Here is a 20,659-nt window from a genome sequence, read left to right as displayed (position 1 = left end):
TCTAGCCAGAATTTCTATCCCCACATCTTGAGGGAACAGGTAGGTAAGAACAGAAAGCAACAGACTTAGCCCAGCTCCCTCTGAAGGCTGTAGCAGAGCTAAAAGCATGAAGATCCCAGCCTCCTCCCTTATGGGAAGACTCGTAACCACTCACTACCTACCTGCCTTCTCTCACCTGTACTTCAAGGAGCAGTATCCCGACTGCCAGCGGCGTGGTGCCGCTGCTCATTGGGCCTAATGCTGAACAGAAAAGCCTAATTCCGACGGCGGTAACGCTGACGAGGTTCAGACCCTTTTGCTGTGTTTAACCCAGTGCAGCAGAACGGGACTTAGGGCATTTTCCCTGGAGAGCTGGGCCTTAGAAATGCTGCCACCAAACACCAGCATGAATCTGCTGCTCAGGCTCTGCCTGTGGTATTTGCTTCCCTTACAGCTTCAGTGCCAGGAGACATGAGTGGCCTCCCCACAGAAAGCCAAAATGTGGGTAAATGTCCCAGAAACGCGGTGGAAGTGAGCTTGCCGCAGAAGCGCAGTACAGACACAAACACCTACATCTCTGCGACTTGCTGTGTGGTCGCACGCCCCAGGACACGCCACCCTTCAGACAGGGGTACCCAGTGAGCCACCCCCCTCATCCCGCCGGCACGCCTGGGGCCGCGAGTCTGCGCTGCAGGAACGGCCCCGGCACCGAGCCCACGGCTGCCGTGCTCAGCGGACAGGGGTGCCTCGGCAGCGGGCACCACAATGGTTTCTATTCCTGTGTCTGGTGTGGCAGGACAGAGCCGCTGCCCTCGGGCACGCACGGGAACCCGCCCCCACCACGGAGGGGCTGGCAGAGAGGGCTCACGAGGAAGGGCCAGACCTTAGAGCTGGGATTCAGCGACTGGATGGATGGCACCGCAATGAGGCTGAAGCGCTCGTAGAGGTACTCGTTGGAGGAACTGCCCTTCAGGAGAGCGAAAGGGATGAGGTACAGTTCTCCCTCCAGGACCAGGATCAGCTGGCGGTGGCGGCCGACAGGCCCGCTGGAATGCATCAAACCCTGAAAAGCAAAGAGAGAGAATCGGTTCGGCCCTTTCACCCCATCAGTGCCCCAGCCTGCCCTTGGCACGGCCCAGGCTCTAGGCTGACCCCAGGCCAGGCTGGGAAATACCCATGTGAGAATTACACCCCGTGTCGGGTGAATCACCCTGACACATGGGGACTGTTGCTCCCCCATGCACAGACAACCCTGCGGAGATGAAGGAGCCTTGAGCCCACGGACACACTGGACAGGCCCCGCTGTCACACCCGGCCTCAGCGACTCCTCCCGCTCCAGCACTGAACCTTTGCTAACCCCAACCACCTACATCTTGTCAATATTATTATCCCCTTATCCTTTGAAAGAGATTATTCTTTCTGATACTGAATTTCAAAACAGGTATTTACCTATATGAGAGCAAACAATCCACAGACAGGTTGTGCCTGTGCCCTGCGCTTCAAGACACTTGACACCGTGATCAACCCAGAGGCACAAACAGGTCTGAACAGGAAGTATCTTACGGCCGGAGAGGTGAGGCAGAGAGACTAATACCACACAGCTGGGCACAAAAAGTGGCAGCTGCTCCTGGTCCCATGTAACTGCACTCTTATTCATCTAGTATATTGTAAAAATAACTAGTTATCACCCCTGGAAAGAGTAACTTCAAAGCACTGAAATTTGCCCCAGCTTAAACACTTGCAGCACAGAGAGTCTAAAGGACCCTCATGCAAAACAGCAGTACATTTCTAAGCCATTCTACATCTTTAAGCAGCCATAACTTGGCCTAGTAATAAACCATTCATTTGAAGACCAAATTTTAGCTTGGATGAGACCAGGTCCTCAACTTGACATAGTTTTGGAGACAACCAGCTCAAACTCGTGTAGTTTTATTTCTGTCTGGACTGCTCAATGTTCCCACAGGCAAGCTAACTCTGCAGTGCTCACTGCAGGACGGAGACAAGGATCCAGGATGCAGGACTAGATCCTTGTCTCCGGATCCTCAATTCTTTTGAGAATTTTCATTTTAAGCCATTTTAATTGCCATCAGATGCAGCAAACATCTGTTTTGACAGGAAAAAAACAGCCACGCAGGCTGCTCAGCAAATGCAGACAAAACTGCCTGTGGATTTCTGAACCTGCTTCCAATGCCTCCAAACATCACCTCTTCCTGATGCAAATGTCAGGGCTTCAACAGAACAGCAGTAGAGGAAGTATATTTTTCAAACACATGGCTTACATTTCATAGACAATAACCACCAAAGCCTCTGAGGTGTTAGCTAGATACGTTCTTCTTGGAAGAAAGAACATCCACGTTCTACCTCTCTTCCATTCTTTATCAAACATCACCCTCTTTAACACCCCCCTCAGAGCACGCCTATTTCAGCTGGGAACATCGCTGCTTTAGAGCAGGCTTATTTCAGTTGAGTCCCCGTTTAACAGGGGAGGGAGAATCTTCTTTTCTTTCCTTGCCAACAGTGAACTGCTACTGTGAAATGTCCAATGGAAGCACAGACTTCTGAAACAAGAGGGGTGCAGAAGCGTCAGAAAATCCTGAAGCACGGACGTGTCGGATAAACCAACAGTGCAACAGAAAAGGCTGTCGTGCATTTTGAAGGTGAATATTACTGCTTGTGTGATGTTTTATATGTAGAGCTCAGACAAACGCACCCTGGTCCCGACACACAATTCTTCCTCTCCACCTTGCTCAGGGTCTGTCTGGCACAGACTTGCCCACTGCCCTGTGATGCACTGGCCGCTGACGATTAATTTGAGATACACTGACCCCATCACACCAGCAATCAAAGAATAACAGGAATTTGAAGTTAGTCTCAGGCTTTAGTATTCAGGCAGCAGCAAAGATGAATCAACATTACTAAAGAAACAGAAAAATCAGTCCAGCGGTCTCCTCCACAGGGAGTCTGGAGCAAATCAGAAATACCAGAAACCAGGCCAGCTGTGAGGGAGAATGTCAAACAGTAGAGAGCCGAAGAGACAGCGAGGTGCTTTTAAAGGCTTCTTGCCGTTTGAAGTGGGAATGAAACTGCTCAAGGATAAGATAATTTTCATTTTAAAGGAGTTAAAAGTAGCTGCTGACTTCTTGCAGTTCTTCCTGTCCTCTCTCCGGCTCCGAGCTCGCCCTGCCCACCTGCAGACGGAGGCGCAGGGCTGAGCCACCCTGCTCCGTCCTGGCACGCTGGCCCCAGCCCCAGCAGCCCGAGGGAGCCCCCACGGCACCCCCTGCCCGGGGCAGCTCTGCGGCGACCACCAGCCTCCAGCCCGCTGGGCCTCCTTCTGCAGCTGACAAGCAGCAGCTTCCCACCAGGGCAGCTGTTGCTTTCCAGAAAGGTTTTTTGGGGCTTTTCTGTTTGTTTTTTAATACATATTCAATTTTACTTACTGCTCCAGAAGCTTTAGCTGTCAGCAACACAATCAGAGCATTTGAGCCATAGCAACATGTGCCTAGCAGAATTTTTAATTTGTATGTAAAACCCCTAGAGTTTAGTATTTTTTTCCCTCATGATGGCTGCATGTGCATTATAGAAACAGAAATAAAATGATGAGGATCATTTGTGTTTCGTATGTCTCCAAGAATTAATTTTAGGGTGAGTTCTAACAAAAAAGAATCTCTTCAGTGAGAAAAAGGAGAAAAGCATGAACTGTCAAGCACAGCAACATGGGCTCTACATCACAGTGATGATACCGGCTACACTGGCTATTTGTCACGAGAGTGGAAATGTCTCTGTCCCATCGCTGGCAGGGTGAGGCCGGCTCACAGCTGCTGCCTTGGATGGGTCCCTCACCTGCAGCGGGTGTCACTGTACTTGGAAGTTTCCGTTACCATGGGACTGCCAAACCACACACAGGGCCTGACCTGCATCTTCGCAGGAAGTGGCTGGTCAGGCTGCTGTGTCTGCTGGTTCTGTGCTCTCTGGAAGCCCGGCCAAGCCCTACAGTGCCTCACTGGAGCCCACTTCGGGCCTGACACCCAAACCTGCCAAGCCGTGCCCAACCACAGCGCCTCCTCTCCGGGAAGGAGACGCAGGCCCCTCCTGCAGAACCCCAGGATTTCCTCCCAGCCTGTATACCGATTTATACTAGGTGTAGGCAGGCAAACTCCCAGGTGAAGCTTTCTCAACAGTGTTGTAGCAGATGACAGAGAACACCCCTAAGCAGGGCTGACCTCCTCGCTCTGCCAAGCGGACGCATGTGCCACCCCCAGAGCAGAAGGCCCTGCTCTCCAAGGCCCCTGGACAGCAGGCTGGCAGAGCTAACACAGGTCATGCCTCTGCAGCGGAGGTGACTTCTGCAGACGAAATTAAAGTGTCTAAACAGCCTTTAAAGTAGCCTATGGTAGACCTGGTTTTCCCCCTCACATAACAGAATCAAGACATGTCTATCTGTTTGTTCAGCTGGACACAACTTGAGAAAAGACTGACTCTCGACTGAGTGACTTTACCTCTTCTAGCTAGAGACACTGTGTGACAGAGACAGGACTTTTCAATTTATCCTGCCCCTGTTCAGCCAGACTGGAACCAGGGGCAGCACTGCCGCTGCTGGCCCCGCACGGGGCAGCCAGGGCTGGTGCAGGACACCCCCCAGACAGCTCCTCTCTGCATTCACCCCGGGACCCCCAGCCCTGCGCCCTCCACCCCTTGCGGGCGGGTGCGCCTGGACGTGGCACCCACACTGGTATTTTGGCAGCTGACTGGGCGTGGTACCACCAGCAACATCCCTTGTTTCTGCCTCCCAGCACACCCAGCCTCATCATCTGGGAAGGGCAAGTGAGAACCACCACGCTTAGATACAATCCCCAGGCTGCCTGTGCTCGCTTTTCCACACTGACAGGGGATTTTGCTACGTGAATCTCTACATCTTCCCGTGCAAAGACTTACTCCTTCCATAGGTCCTATCAGTAAGTCGTAGAGCGCACGGAGTGGGGGCTTGGTGAAGGAAGTCTGCCTCCTCGGAAGAGATGATGTCCCGTCCTTAACAGGAGACACGGTGCTGCTGAACAGGCTGGTCATGCTCTGGCAGCTCCTGCGGGCGAAAGGCAAGCGAGAGGTTAGCTGCAGACATCTGAGCTCCACGCTGACGATGAGCCAGCCCCTGCCCATCCAGAGGGCTCTGTTCTGTAAGACGCTTCATGGCACAGCTTTATTCACCCACTCAGCTTCACACCACCACGAACAACGACACTAGTGGCAGGGTGAAGCAGCTGCAGACAGCTATTACACTGCTGTGGGGCTTCTCTACAAACAAGTGCCTCAAGTGCTGCTCATGGTGTTTCCTGCATACATAGGTATAGTGGCTGTGTGCAGGCAAACACGAGACCTGCTAACAACTGACCATTATCACAGGAAGATCTGCACTTGGGTTTTGCACCAATTAGTGTAACACGGTACCAAAAGGAAATATGACAACAGGCAAACAAGAAGACATGAGGACCATGCCTGCACTTTGCTGCCGTTCCTCTGAAGTCAGATGCGAGAGCCGACCCGGAGTCCCTTTCTGACGTCCCCCAGAGCTCTGCACGTGCTCTTCTGGCATCGCCAGTCACCACACACCGTCGCGCTGAGGCTGCGATGGCACGGCTACAAGAAGTTACTGCCCTGGTGAGGAAATGATGTTGCCCCTTTCTGGTCTTGCTAATCCAGCACCTGTGCTCCCCAGAAAGGTTGTCCTTGGCTTAGTGCCATGAACAACCATTTTATGTGAAAAGGATAACTTTCCAGAAAGTTTTAACAGGTGGGCCTTAAAGAAAAGGTGGGGAGGGAAATGAGACCTTGAACAGCAATCGTAGTGCAGGGCCTGAAGTGAAACCAGTCACTGCTGGGGCCATCCAGTAACGAATACAACAGTCTCAGGTGTAAAAGGCCACCCCTGAGGCAACACACGGTCCGCTGTCCTCAAGGTGCCACGTGCATTCAATGGAGGGTTCCACGAAATCCCCGTCCAGATCATAGACGCTGCTGCGCAGATAAAGCCTCCCTCCGTTCTTAGTCTCTGCAGCACAGCGCTGCTCTGCCTCTCAGACACCTCCCAATGCCACATGCCTTTGCCAATTTACACAACAGGAAAGCAGCTACAGTTTCCTGAATCAGGACCAAACCCACATGCTTTATCAGGACACTAGTCTGCAGTGTCCTTTTTTTAAGTACGTTTACTCTGAAGAAATGCCTTGTCTCTGTTCCTTAGTTTTACCTCTTGCCTGGGTCAATTTTTGGCTATCAACACAGAAAAATAAAAGCAAAAAGCATTTGCACAGCCAGGAAATCAAAAGAAAACTCAGCATCCAACAGATCTTTTCATCAATGAGATATTAATAGTTGATTGTACTTGCTATAGGCCTATAGCAGACACATACACACACACGTACAGCCACACACTCTTCATACTACCAGATAAAGCCAACAAGCAAGGAAAGACAGGAGCAAAGATACTGCACTCAAGTGCACTCCTACCACTGACAGGCCTGAGACAGACCCCTGACATACCCCTGACCTTTTCTGACATGTACCAAGACAAGTTCAGAAAATTTCTTTCTCCCCTTTCTTCCTCTCCTCAGTTGCTGCAACCAGTCTTCAGATCCAGCTCACATGGTGTCTAAAACCTGTTCCCTAAAGAAAAAACGGTGCTACCACTGATGCTCCTCACTAACAGGGAGTTTACACCTTACGGGCCAACAGGAGTAATCGAAGAACACAAACGGAAGCCTCGTGTCCACCTGCACACGTTCTCTGGCACAGGGATCCTGGTGGAAGTACAAGTGCGTTGCTGCTGCTGGTGCTGAGCGATGCTGGGAACTGCCGAGGTGACCTGTGTGATACCAGTTCCCTGCAGGATCAGCACGGGCTCAGCACCGTCGGCTCCCCTCTGGCCCCCTGCCACAGCCGACCGAGCCAAACACCCTGTGCAGTGCTCAGTCGTTTCCGTGCTTACGTAGCACAGATTCTAAAATCAGACCTGGAAACAAAACCTGTGCTTTCCCATTCTCACCCGTTGCCAGTGCCCGGACCCCTGTGCTCAGGGCACATCCCTCCAGCACATCCTGATACCCCAGCCTCGAAGGGCAGGGCCATCCCAGGGCTCGCCTAGGCCCCAGCCACGGTGCAGAGCTTCAGCCCAAGCCCAGCAGCCCCGACCCTCCCAAGCAGCAGCTCTTTGTCAGCAGGTGGCACTCGCCAGCCTCACCTTCGGCACCAAGCGATTTTAACACACTAATTTATTGCAGGGAATAGGGGCTTGATTACTCTAATCAGCAGAGCCTCCTTCATCTTGGTTTCACAGCCAAGCAGCTCTAGATTTATTCCTTCACCACTCAGATTGCTTTTTATTAGAACAAAACCAAGGGAGTATCATAAATCTGTCACATCTCCTGCCTGTGTGTTTGTGTACACAAAGAAGAGTGAGAAAATCCATAGGTGGAGGATGGACAGAGATCTTTTGCAGCAGGCAGAGCAGGTCTGGAGCCCTGGCCAGCCAACCCCCCTTCCTCCCAAGCCAGTGCACACTGTCCGTTCCCCAGGTGGCCTGTCAGGCACCTGAGCCCAGGTGATTTCAACATGACAAGAGGGAGACTCGAATCTTTTGGCCAAACGCCCCTTCTACAGAGCGTCAGCACTGATTCTGCAATGCTGCACTTATCATGTCTACCTTGCTCTTGCAATGTGGAAGGACTCCCTGATTTCTGGAACAGTGACATCTCTCATTTGGAAGCCTCTGCACAGACTCCACAGCGCTGCTTATTTATAACCCTTTGTGTAAGGCAGCCTGACCTGCAGCGAACAGAGGGAACGGCACAAACAGGGGCTGAGGGCCGCCTGCACGTATCGGCGTTAACTCCCTTCCCCCTTTGTCCTGGAGGTGTGAGAACAAAGCAAGGATCCCATGGCAGCCTTAGAGAAAGGGACTGAAAGCCCGTGTCATTGAGCTCAGACTGATCTGGCCTACCAGCAGCCTCACAGAGCCTGGCTCTGCTTGCCGAGGGTGAGCGTGGCTGGGCTGGGGCAGAAGGAGGGTTCATACCCGAACCAGCCCAGAGCTGCTCTTGCCTCACTCAGTAGTAAAGCTACTCTTTAGGGCTCCGGACAAGCCAAATGCTAGTTGTGACCAAGCTCAGACATTTGGGGGGCTGGGAGGGACCTCCTGCTGCAGGGGTCTGACAGCCTCAGGACAACACACCTCCATCAGGCCTGTGTTCTGCAATCCTGCCTCACAGACCCTTCCTGGAGCTGCAGCCCCGAACCCACGTCGGCGCCCGGACAGGCTCACAATACCGAGCTGTGGGAAGCTCCGGAAAGCATTCAGATATGAGCTCCCTGTGGATCCTTTTAAGGACCCACAATTATCTCCAGAACCCACCAGTGGTTGCACAAACCCACAGACCACCCAGCACTCCCTGCCTGTGTGGTCTGCGCCCGGGCAGCTGCCGCGCGCCCCGCAGGGCAGAGAACCAGGCAGGGAGACGCCCCAGCCCCGCCTCGCCTCTGCCTCCCACAGCCCCCGCTTCGCGCCGGGCCCGCCAGCACCCCCGTACCCCCACCCCTCTGCTCCAGAGGGGTTCAGCGACGCAGCCCCCGGGCAAGCTGCCAGCCCCCGAGGGCACTGACAGGCTTTAACGACGCTGAGCAGCTGCACCGGGGCCTCCACCAGCAGGCCCTGCCCGCGGGCCCAGGGGCTCCACTTCAGCCGGGTCTGGGCCTTCAGTCTGGGCCTCAGCTCCGCCACAGCCCAGCCCACGGAGGCCGCGGGCCCAGAGCCCGGCCCGGCAGCTGGCGTACCGCAGGCCGCCCGCTCCCACGGGCGGATGGAGCCCTGGCGCCGGCCCGGCCGGGGCACAGTGGGCAGCACCGCGGACCCGCCGCACCACCAGGCTCCTCCGACGATGGGTCCTGCCGCAGCGGCCCTGCCCCGGCTCCCCCACCATTAGGGAGCAGCTGGTCTTCGCCGTGTGATGGCAACAGCACGGCCAGCGGGGCCCAAGCTAGCACAACAGCAGGGTCCCACAGCAGAGCAGAGGGGAGATGTGCTCGGACATTACACAATGGTCACCAGGATGAAACCCCGAGCAAATGAGATGGAACCTATCCTGGCCATAGCCACGTTTTCACTGCTGCTGAGGCTCCGTGTGAATCGCAGCCACCTCCGCTAAATGCCTCTGGCCGGATTCACAGAGACTTGACTCTTACTCAGCTTACACTGAGCTTGCTCTGGAAATCTCCAACTATGTTTGTAGGCCTGGCCACGGATCCTGAGCATGCTGACTCACTGGAAAAAAACAAGCTCTCTGTGATCATAAGAGGAGCTGGGAGATGGCAATGGCCTTGGCAGAAGTGAATTCACATCTAAAGTCCTATTGCTCCTTACCTCCCAGTCTGCCTTCTACAAATTCTCACCATGCTGCATCGCAAAAATTGCCCTCAAGGAAGTGTATTCTACCCTCTGAGCAGTGTCAGGGCTGATCCTCATGTGTTCTGCAGGCACACAGGAGGAGGACAAACTGCATCCCTATGAGAGGCTAAAGAAAAGGTGGGGGAGCTGTACTCAGGTACAGGCAGTGACCAAGTCCCTCGCTGGAGCATAAGATGACTAGAAGGGAGGAAATCAGACGTTAATCTGGAAACCCACCAAAAGCCTAAGAGCCCTTAAAGAGCAGAGAAAACAGAAGCTGCATAAGATATGAGCAACTGGGACTATCCTGGGGGCTGTATCAGTGTCATCCACAGCTCAGACTGCTACTGCCCGGTACAGAGATCACTGCAGCATCCCTTCGGTACTTCTTTCTCCTCCAAAGTCCATTTCTTCTCAGAAGTTCCTTAAGTTAAATGCCAGACCCCCTAATTTTTGCTTCTCTAGGCAGAACTGCCAAAAAAATCGTACTATTCTGCTCAAAAGCCAGGTTACCTGATGACAGCAGCCAGAGGGCACCCGTCCCAAGCCAAGGGCTCCCCTTCTGTCGCCCGCTTCTCGCCAGACAGGAGCCTGGATGGCTCCACACAGTCCCAGCATCTCCAGGGCCTCATTTGCTAACATGGGACCTTAACAGCATGTGCAATTCCTGTGCGTGAGGGAACTTGCACTGGCCCCAAGCCATGCAAACTCCCTTGAGGGTCTCCAACATTCAAGCACAAGATGTGAACACGCATTCAGGCCCCACATGAGGAATGCAGGGCCTGCCTTGGCAGTAGGGAACACAAGCTCTTACTCTCAGCTCCAAGCAGCCCGACTTCCCTTTGTCCCCTGCAGTGCAGAAGTCAAATCAAACAGACACCAAACCTTCGCCGCTGCTTGTGACCCACAACCTGACCATCCTCTGAAGCAGCAACAGTGCACTCGCAGTGACCTCCAGCCACCTGGACTCACTCAGCACTGGGTGGCAGAAAATCCATTGCAGAGAGGAGCTGAGCTGGAGTCTGGACTGCGAGATCACAGCTCGTGCTCTACCGAATCGCTCAGTTCTGCTGCTTAACCAGAGTCCAAGAGCTCACAGTTCTTTGTTACTCTAGGCCAGTGCACAGAAATGCTGTCTGCTCCCATTTTATTTCTTAATCTGCTCTCTTCCATGGAGATTTTAATCTGGTTCCTTCCTGAAGTTTCAGGGCTCTTGCAAGGATGTCTCCTTGTTGTCCCAGGCTCAGTGTGCTGCATGCCACGAGCCACACCACTGTCTACACAGCTTAATTATAAAGAACCACACAGTGTAGCAAGAGACCAGCTAACGCTTTCCACAGAGCCCTACTAGACTCAGCCTCCAATGTGATCACCCATGGGACTGGAGCAGACATGAAGCACAGGAGGCTCAGGCAGGACCACAGCATCTACCCTGAATTCAGGGCTCAGCAAGCCAGGCACAAACCAGATGTGGCAGCATTAGCTCTGCCCCCACCCGCAGGCAGAAGGTGGGCAGGCAGGCCGGCCATGCACAGTGTCTTCTCATGCTCTTCAGCCCAGCACTCGCAGCAAGAACATCGAAGACATGGCTCCAGTGCTTCTCCCAGTGCTCTTAATTAAGTGCCCAAGCTGCCCCATCCCTGAGCTTCCCTGACAGCTACAAACTAGTTCCCTGAGGTAAGCTCCTGGATGCAGGTTCAAGGTGATGCACTTGGCTGCCATGGAGCAGAAAGACACAGACACTGCACTGTTGGTCCCTACAGTGCTCCTGAGGATTAGTGTTCCCTAGAGCAGAACTGGATCACGTTTCCCCCCTGTAATCAGAGGGGCGTCCTGTCCTTCTAAGCCTGATGAACTAGCAAAACATCTCAGCAATTCTGGGGATCTGCCCATGTGATCCAAATCTAGTAAGTACACATAGTTCATCACCAATGCAGCAGCGTGAACAGATACGCGTGTGGATTCTGGAAAGAAAAACAGGCCAGTGGTTGGTGCCAACAGGCAGCTCCCAGTTCCACGGGGATGCTGTTACAGCTCACAAGCTCCAGTGATGGCTCACAGCACTGCAGGCTGATCACATTTTCTTTTCCAGCTGAGAAAGGCCTGGGGTATCCTCTGCTCACAGTCCTTGCTGGAGCACAGATCTAGCCAGAAACCCTGGGTTGCATCATGCAGCCCCTCTCCACTGGGGGAGCGGGAACACTGGAAAATTTCTGTCTTCAATTTTTGTTTTGAATGCTTGCCCTGATCAGCTCAGTAATGTGAAAGACTGAGACCTGAGCAAGTTGTAAGAGGCAGAAAATGAGTGGAGACTGTGCAGCTAGCACGCAGTCCTGTAACTCTGGAAATGAAGCATATTCCCAGATTATTAGTACAACAGTTAAGATCAACAAAAACAAGTATTTTGTTAGTAATTGTGTAGTAGAGAGCTCCAAGCTCCACACCTCAGAGATGGCAGGGACAAAACAGAATTCCCCTGCAATTGTTCAGGTAGTCAAAACCAGTGCTTGGCAGGGAGAAGAGCAAGTCTGAAATGGCTGCCCCTCAGGACAGAGTTATCAGTTAACAAGTCCCTGCTGGCAATCACATCAGATCCACCTAGAAATGCAATGAAGATGCCATCCCCTACATCTCTCAAGCCAAGCTACTGAGTTCTTAAAGAGAAATACCTTGTCCTATCTAGGTCTCTGCTTGTGCCTGGGGTCTCCCCTCCCACAAGTAGCACAAGGATGCTTTCAGTCCCTGCCCTGCCTCCTTCCTACTGAAAATGTCCATTTCTAAAGAAGGAAGCAACAGCACCCAGCGCCCTTCCACGACCTGGCAGGGCTTCTGTGTCCCTCACATCCAGCACTTGAGTCTGTAGGACAAAACCAGCCCCCAAGAGGCCACGAGGCACCTGAAGCTCCCGGGCTGGACGCAGAGTGACACACGAGGCAGCAACAGACTCTCAATCCCAGCAGGAGCAAGACACAGAGCTCTCCTGAGGGAGGGACAAATTCTCACTGCGCCACACGAACGCAAAAGAAAAGGAGAGAAGGGAAAAGCCTGTGGGCCCCTGGCTCAGAGGGGGGTGCTGCACAGTACTGACACAGGGACCTCGGTCCTACGAGCGAGGCGCAGCGCTCCCCGTCCACCCACACTGGGAAGAACGGGTGGTAGCTGCAGCCAGCAGGGACAGGTTCAGTTTGCTGCTCTGTGCCCCACGACTCGGGGCAGCCGGGAGACCACGAGAACGGCATCAGCCGCGCCCCGAACCCGCATTTCAGAGAGAAGCCCCTCACCAAGAGTCTTGTTCTGCTCGCTGACCCCCACAGCGCGGCGCTGTACTCTCACCTGTTCAGGAGGTTGTTCCTGCTGACCATCCTCAGGAAGCCAGTGGGATCAGTCATCGAGTTCAGCTTGTTGTTCATCTCCTCAAACTGCTGGTCCATGATGTCCCCAGCTTCACTCTCAGTCTCGCTACTGGCACAAGCTCTGCAGGGGGAACAGCGGTGTCAAGGACTCACTGATACGAGACAGAGCAACAGCTTTGTGACAGATGCTTAGCCAGTTTGAGAGAACATGTTTTTCAGACACAACCTCAACCAAATGCTAAAGTCAGATTTTCCGTGGATGGCGTCACCTCCTCCTGGCAGGTGTACAGGAGAGTCACAACCCATCCCCTCTTCCCCTGGGTATTCCTCAAGGTTCAAAGGGTGGCACACACTGATGGAAATACAGGACCCAAGCTGCCATGCACTGCACGTATGGACTCTGGAAGCTGTAGCACAAGACAGAAAAGCTGAGGTCTGCAGGAAACACCAACTCAGCCCTCGATTTGCCTAAGAACATGTGTTAGTGCATCCTTTCCATGTTTCCACAACAGTAACTCCAAGCTCTGTGTGCTTCCTTCAGTGGCAAAGCGCAGCATAAAAAAAGGGAGCTGTGCTGCTGTTCCTGTTGTACAAACAGGGAAAGCACAGAGAAAAAGAATTACTCTATCAGTGCCACTAGGACAGCAGCAATACAGAGAGAAATAGAAGCCAAAACTCCTAAACTTTCCACCTTCTGACATTAATGTCTAAATTATCATCTCTGTATAGATTTTATGTCAAATTGTTAGCATTTTCTGTTCTTTCTAAAAGCAGAAGGCAAACACAACTATTGTATATGCATTTTTAACAATTCCTCCTTTTAATCTCGTAAGTAATTTTCATACTATACGGCACATTGCAAACCTTGGAATTTGTATGTTTAACCTAAATCTGCTATGCCACCTGCTGAAGCCACCTTGCATCTCATTTCTGTTTCCTTTTGGGTGCCTGACAACTTGGAGCCTTTCCTCAAGGGCACGTTTTCCACTAAAGAGCACGCGAATTAAATGAACACACAATACATTAAATGAACACACATACTTGTGCAGGCACAAGCTGTCCCTGTGTTGCTGTATGGACCACACAATATCTGTCTCATAAGTGTACTTCCAGGTCAATATAATTTAATAACCTGAAAGAGTAAATCCTGACAAAAGCCAATCACTTAATGAATACTGAAATGGGACTAGCTGAACAACAGCCAAGGGAAAAAAAAAAGGGAGGGGGGGGGAAAGGGAAAAGAAAACGCTGTCAACAGCTGCCTCCTGTGTTTTTCCTGCAGCTGCAGGCATGCTCAGTTCTGAGTCCTGGCACAGTTTAGAGCAATACTCACAGTGAGTATCTGGAGCTCCTTGCAGAGGCAAAAATCTTGAGTTCATGAACCCCAGAGAGCAGGCCACATGCTCTCCCTAAAGAGCAACGAGCCTGTCCCAACACAAGCTCAAGCGGATTTTAAAGTCCCTCACACTTTATTTTTTCACAAGTATGCGTGATTGTCGGCTTCATTAGAGCAGCTGGAAGGAAGCACTTCCAGCAGAAAGCAAAGGCTGCAGCGTGCAATGAACACCACCACAGCAAAATCCTGACCCACGTCCCATGACAGAATCCCTCCTGTCCGGAGCAGCGAGGGGGAAGCCGTGCCACTCCGGATCACAAGGGCACCTCCAGCCGCGCTCACGGCGGCACGGAGGGCAGCGGCACCGCAGCGGAACGCCACGGCACACAGCTACAGTGCACTCAGGCGAGCTCTGAGCGGGGAAGTCAAACAAAAGTCTTCACATGTGTGCTGTGCATATCTGAAACCCTCTGTTGTGCGCTGGCAGGCAGAGAGCGGGTCCCGGGACTGCAGATGACAGCTTCTGCTGGGGGCTGGCGAGCTGCAGCATGGTGGCAGTCAGCAGGGCTGGGGGGAAGCGCCCGATCCATGGGGGGAAAACATTTCAAAGCAGAACATGACGTTCACCCACACAGAACAGACAAGATTTGTTTGTTTAATTCCCTGCATGTAATTTTGAAGTGGGGAAAGAGCTCCTGCCTGCGATCATACCACACCAGCCCTATGATCTCAGACACAAGCATTGAACCCAGAGTCCTTAACCAGAAACATACACTACCATCACCATGAAGAGAGGAGGAAGCTGACATCACAGTAAATTAAAAACTCATCCCAGAACCTACAGACTGAAGGACTCCCTTTTCCAGGAGGAGATACTAAAAACCGTATCTGCAAATCTGTTACACAAGGCACAACTGCAGACTTCGGTTGTGTATATGCAGATCTACGGGGCAAGATTCAACCATCAGCACATGGAGATAGATGTAACCTGAATCACACAACCCTGATGCTTTAAGAGAAGGGTAGATGGAACAAATTCAGTTGTTTTTTTTTCCCCCTTTTGTTCCTCCTGTCAGTATTCACACCTTGGAGGGAGCGACTCTGTTCTCCCAGGAAGAACAGAGGGCTCACAGTCCACATCCACATACAAGACAGAACTGGATGAAGCATCAACATCCGAAACACATTTGCAAAACCCAGGAAACATGAAGGCTGGAAGGAATAACTTCTGACATTTCCTTTAATGGGAATCGTGCAACTCATTTTCAAGCAAGACTTGAAACACGTAATTCAGAAGGTGTGACTGAAGCTAACAGATGCAGAAGTCTCAGAACAGATTTTATGTAAGAGCCCAAAAACCCTAGACACCACCACAGACAGGCCATTTCTGAAACGTACCACTTATACATTAGCAGTAACTTCATGATTATGATCATTTGGATAGCAGTGGTTACGTGCTTGGAGCTTCTCAGGACTAAAACATGAAGCAACCTACTCCTCTGTGTATGTCTGTTCCTTAACGTTTTGAGTACTCAGATGGCTGAGAGACCCTTTGCTCTTCCTCAGAGTGTTTAATAAAAACCCTAGACTAACCAGCACTTTGTTACTGCTCACAGAGAAATGAATAATCCAATCAGCGTAAAAAATATTTGTTTCCTTTCAGAAAGTCACATTTAAAATCACAAAAGGTTGTGCAACTTTTCAGAAAGTACAAACCCAAAGTGCACCCACACGAGACCCGACTGTAAATCCAACAGGCCCGGACGTGGGGATCGCTGGGGGACGAGGCGGATGTCGCTACTTCTGGCTTCCAACTGTCTGAACACTACGAGTTAGCACAGGCCCACCTCTCAAGCCTCTCTTCAGGTTAACCCTAGTAACATTATTTTGGTTCAAACTTTCTGCTCTTCAAGCCCTGGCACAGCCCAGCCCGGCCACACTGGCTGCGCTCCTCAGGTGCAGAGCCCAGCGCTCCCCTTACACCCCCTCAGACTCTTCCCTGAGGAGCCACAGAGGGGTTTGCACACACGTGTGCCTGTACACACGTGTGCCTGCACACACGTGTGCCACCCCGTGCCGCGGCACCCCCAGTCCCACCCCCACACCCAAAGCAGAGGCCCCACAGCCTTCTCAGCCCTGCCCGGGAAGCGGGTTATGACAGAAGGGCAACGCTTCCAGCCCGAGGGCAGTGGGCAGCCCCAGGCCCAGGCGTCCCCGCACTCCTGGGGACAGAGGTACCCTGCGGGCAGCGCCGCCTCATCGCGCCACCGGCCCCGGGCTCCGGCAGCGGCGCAAGGCAGGAGAGCTGCCGCCTCTCGGAGAGGCTGGGCCGCAGCACAAGGCTTGGCCAGGCCGCGGCGGTCGCAGCGCCGATCCCCAACTCACAACCCAGTGCTCATACTCAGCAGCTTGGCAGTGGCTCCTCGAAACAATTCCTCAAGCTGGCCCGAGCCCAGACTCAGGCTCCGGGAGCCGGCGGCTGGGCTGTGGCCCCAGTGCCTGTATTCCCTGGACTAGCAAAGCCAGAGCACTGAGGAGAAAAGATAAACCCGACACTGTGCAACACCGATTTATCAAACAGAGACACCTTTTCCAAAACCTTCACAAATCCAGTATTTTTTCTGGTACAGGGGAATAAAAAATAAAAAATCTGAGACAGAGCTTTCTCTTCAGTTCCCTAAAGAAAGGTAAAACCAGGAGAATGTGTCACCACAACCTGAGTCCATCCTGCCTTGCAAACCCTTCAGGATGCATTCAGCGTCCCAGCACTGACAGGCAATCATTAACTTACTTTGAAACCAGTGAAGATGGCAAAAGCAATCTATCAGGCCTGAGTCCAGACCCTCTGATAGCTTCCAACTCCCTTCTAGCACCCGACGCTCCCGTGAAGGAAAGGGCACAGAGGGACTCGCTGTCTGTGCTGAGCACTCGTGTCCACGGCGCTCTCAGAGCTCCAAACCCAGCAAGGTCTGCAAACAGGTTCATCACCGGTACTGGGGACGTGACACAACCAAGTGTTGTGTTCCCCCTGTGCCAAGGGGAGAATTCATCTGTCTGTGAGAGACTGGAGCAAACCTTGGGGAAAGCACCTAGGAAATGTGGTACCAGCCCGTATAGCTGAAACACCTACTGGGAAACCTCAGGCCTGGGGTTATGTTCTTATCTCACTTTGGTGGTGTTTTGCCAATTATTAAGCCTACCTTAAAGGACACAGCAAGCATATAGATGAACCAATAACCAAATTGTATTTGATACAAAAAGGGTCAGTCCACGGGTGAGCACTGGGGGTACAAACAAGTCAGTCAGATTATACATAATTGACATCAATCCCACTGACCCCAACAACGACACCGCACGACCAGCAGTGGGTGGAATAAATGGTGAAACGCAGTCTCCCACAGAAGGGACGGGAGACAACCAGGTCAACAAGCCAAACACATGAGACCAAGGAAGCCCCATCCTGAATCTCTACAGAGCCCACGTTTACAAAAGCCAGAGCTGACTGGAGCCCAGTCCCAGGGAGGCGGGAGGTCCTTCCCCAACAGGGAACTCTGCCCAGGGCATCCCCCTCACACACAGACACTGCCCCTCCTGCAATGGTCCCAGCTGTTATCCCCTGATGGGACACCTGACCTTTCCTTACTCAGTGCGGGACCCCAGGGGCACATTTACCCAATGGCTCTGTCTGCCAGGCCAGAGGGAAGTTTAAAGGGAAACTCACCCCCCCTTCGGGAAGGGCTGGGGGAATCACCCACATGTCAACTTTAATTTGGGGCTTGGGGTTGAAACCCCAGCACTTCAGGTGGACAATTCCCGACCTGTCCAGCCAGGTGTGAGCACCAGGGGCAGGGAGCCGGGGCTGCTGTGTTGAGCGGACCACAAAGCAGAGCCCCGGCTCTGCTCTAACTCACGCCGCTGCCGTGCCAGACGCACAACTCCATGTGCTGCCTACGGTGGCTGTTAAAAAGGCTGAAGAAGGATTGATTAGGGGAGCTCAGCAGCTTCCCAGCTGCCCACAGAACCCTGAGCACAAAGCAATTCAAGGACCAATGCCATCATTTCCTCCTTCTTGGCCAACATCATCACCCGGAAGGCCGGGCTGCAGCCGGCGGGTCCCGCCCGGGGAGCGATCTGCGGGGCGGCTGCTGCGGGCACGGCCCAGGCGGCTCCGTTACTGCCTGCACTGTCAAACTGGGTGAGCAAAACAACACGTCCACAGCCACAGGGACTCAAAGGTGCTTCATTCAGCAATCTCTGCACTGCAGAAAAATGTAAAATGGTTTAAAAAAAAGACTGAAACAGGTATAACCTAAAAGAGCCAGTGCGCCCGCTCCCACCAATTTTGAGGACTGGTTAACAAAGCAGTCAGCACGTTTAAGTCCCCTTTGCACCAGCAGCAAACTAGACCTGTGAGGGCCAGTGTGCCAATGAGCCACCGAAGGAAAGCAAGGAGTGACCGCGCAGCAAGGCTCCCCTGTGCAGGAGCTGAACTGTCGCCATGGCCCCTGCCCGGTACGTTCACTCTCAGGGAACACACGACACCCCCAGCCCGGCTTTTCAGACGGAAGCACTCAAGAGAAAAACTACCCGTAAATATCAGCTTAGAATCTATACTGGTACTCATCCAACCAATAAATCAAACCAAATACCACAAGAGATCATGAGACTGAGTATAAATAAGCAAAAAAACCTGAGCTGTGGTAAATCCATGGGATAAAAACAAAAGAGGAAACATAGTTGTGGGACCTGTCTGAGTAATGGATTGGAGAAAGGTTCCTTCCTCTTTGCTGAAATTCATCAGACAGATTAATTCACTCTAAATTATTTACTTAGCTATAGCCACAAGGGAATGAAATTTGGAAGGGGGTGGAATTCCTACAGTATTTGCAGTTTTTCATAAGTAAACCTTTGAAAGGGAATTAATTACGCTGGAAACTGTAAGTAGGACGGAATCTGCCCACACACAGTCAGACATGGCACCTGCCTCCTCATCCAACCTACAGATCCACCCCCCAACCTGTGGGTTCAAACCTTATTCGCATGCACAGGTAGAGCTGCCTGGTACGTGGTTACAAAAATGATGAGATTTTTTTATTGCTGTAATGAAAATTTGCTACAATTTGACTGTCAGTTCTCAGACTTCTTGGCCAATTAGCTCATCCCAGACTGTTAGAAATCGCTTTCAGGTGGGAGAGCAGGAACCAGGATGTTGGAGCCCCTCCCCAACTTACCGGGTGTAGTAGGAATCCACGCCCAGAGCTTCCCTCACGCTGGAGATGTGCTGCTCCAGCACAGAGTTCGTTATTGTTTGCAGGGTCACGCTGTTGGCTTCGTGGAAGTCCCCGGCGTTTTCTGTCAGGCTGTCACCCAGATAATACTCATGAAACTTCAGAATTCCTGCAAGGCACCAGAATGATGAGGTTACTTCTGTGGGGCAGGAAAAGTGCTGCCAGCAACTGCCTAGGAAGGTGGCAGAGCCCCCAGCATTCGGCACAGCCAGTACAACTGGGAGAGGCACTCCGTGCTGAGCCTCCACGGGCTTTTCCGCCCGTCGGTATTACAGCCCTGCTTTTTAAATCTGGGTTTGTGCTTCACAGATGATGGCTCAAAGGTACAAAGTCAGAGCAGCACTTTTATGAGCCGCTCAGAGGCATTTGCTATTGCAGTACTCTCCTATAAATTATAAACCAGATCTTTCATACAAGTATCTACCAGAGTAATTCACATTTCAATAGAGGCACATGAAAAACACCTATTAATAGCCCCTGATCATATAATTGAACACACAAAGCTCAAATACTGAACAAGACTGTTATTACTACAGCAGAACCTCCTTGCATCACACACTGATTTTTCATTTCACTCATATGCATGAAAATACATTATATACAAAGAAAGAAAAAGATGGATTAATACATAGTAAAATATTAAAAGATAGCACTTCACAATGGGTGAACCAGATAAAGGACACTCACTGTTTTGTTAAGAATTCAACTATTACTGGAGATAAAATCTTCCTCCACTCAGACTGGGATATCCTTCCTGATATAATTAATTCCACAGCCTGTGATCAACAGCAAAAGACTGCTCTGGATGCCCTGTTTGCCTCAACAGCATAAATTATTAACCCAGTTAAGAGTGGAGGGATAAAGAATAAAGCAACTCCTGCAGCAACAGCAGCAAATACAGACTCAGTGAAGAGGCTCTGCGCGTACCATCTCGGTGGGATGATGAGGATCCTGGGCTGCTACTGAAGCTGCTCTCTCTGTCAGCGCTAACGGAACAAGAGGAGGTCACCGCGGCTGGGCTGGAGTCCCTGCTGAAGGGTGCCCAGCAGAGCTGCTCAGGCAGAAGCCTTGAAGCACCACAGTTCCTCTCCATCCTCACACCCGATAGAGCCTTCGAGGAGGCACGTGAAGAGTGCGACTGCTCTTCGGTGAGACCCAGTCTGGGCAAGGAGGAGACGGCTCACGGAGCCTACTTGCACTTCTGATCCACGTAATTTTAATAAGCTCAGCTTGATATTAATACTGTAGAATTACTGGCATTTTACTGTGC

At 52.0% G+C, this 20,659-nt stretch overlaps 1 protein-coding gene across 4 annotated transcripts in view; it reads right to left on the bottom strand.

The window, feature by feature from the left end:
- The window catches only part of TTC28 (tetratricopeptide repeat domain 28), a 185,523-nt gene that overhangs the window by 17,536 nt on the left and 147,328 nt on the right, over nt 1–20,659 (bottom strand). For all 4 annotated transcript variants that reach the window (XM_074921577.1, XM_074921578.1, XM_074921580.1 and 1 more), the window contains 4 exons: nt 19,333–19,498; nt 12,746–12,886; nt 4,915–5,059; nt 863–1,042 (listed from right to left, as the gene is read on the bottom strand). In XM_074921577.1, coding sequence (XP_074777678.1) covers nt 863–1,042; nt 4,915–5,059; nt 12,746–12,886; nt 19,333–19,498 — 632 coding nt within the window. The remainder of the gene's footprint in view (nt 1–862; nt 1,043–4,914; nt 5,060–12,745; nt 12,887–19,332; nt 19,499–20,659) is intronic.

Source organism: Athene noctua, chromosome 17 (assembly GCF_965140245.1).
Source record: "Athene noctua chromosome 17, bAthNoc1.hap1.1, whole genome shotgun sequence".
Taxonomy (NCBI): Eukaryota; Metazoa; Chordata; class Aves; order Strigiformes; family Strigidae; genus Athene; species Athene noctua.
The sequence above is the reverse complement of the archived record's forward strand: the minus strand, read 5'-3'. Positions and strand labels throughout refer to the sequence as shown.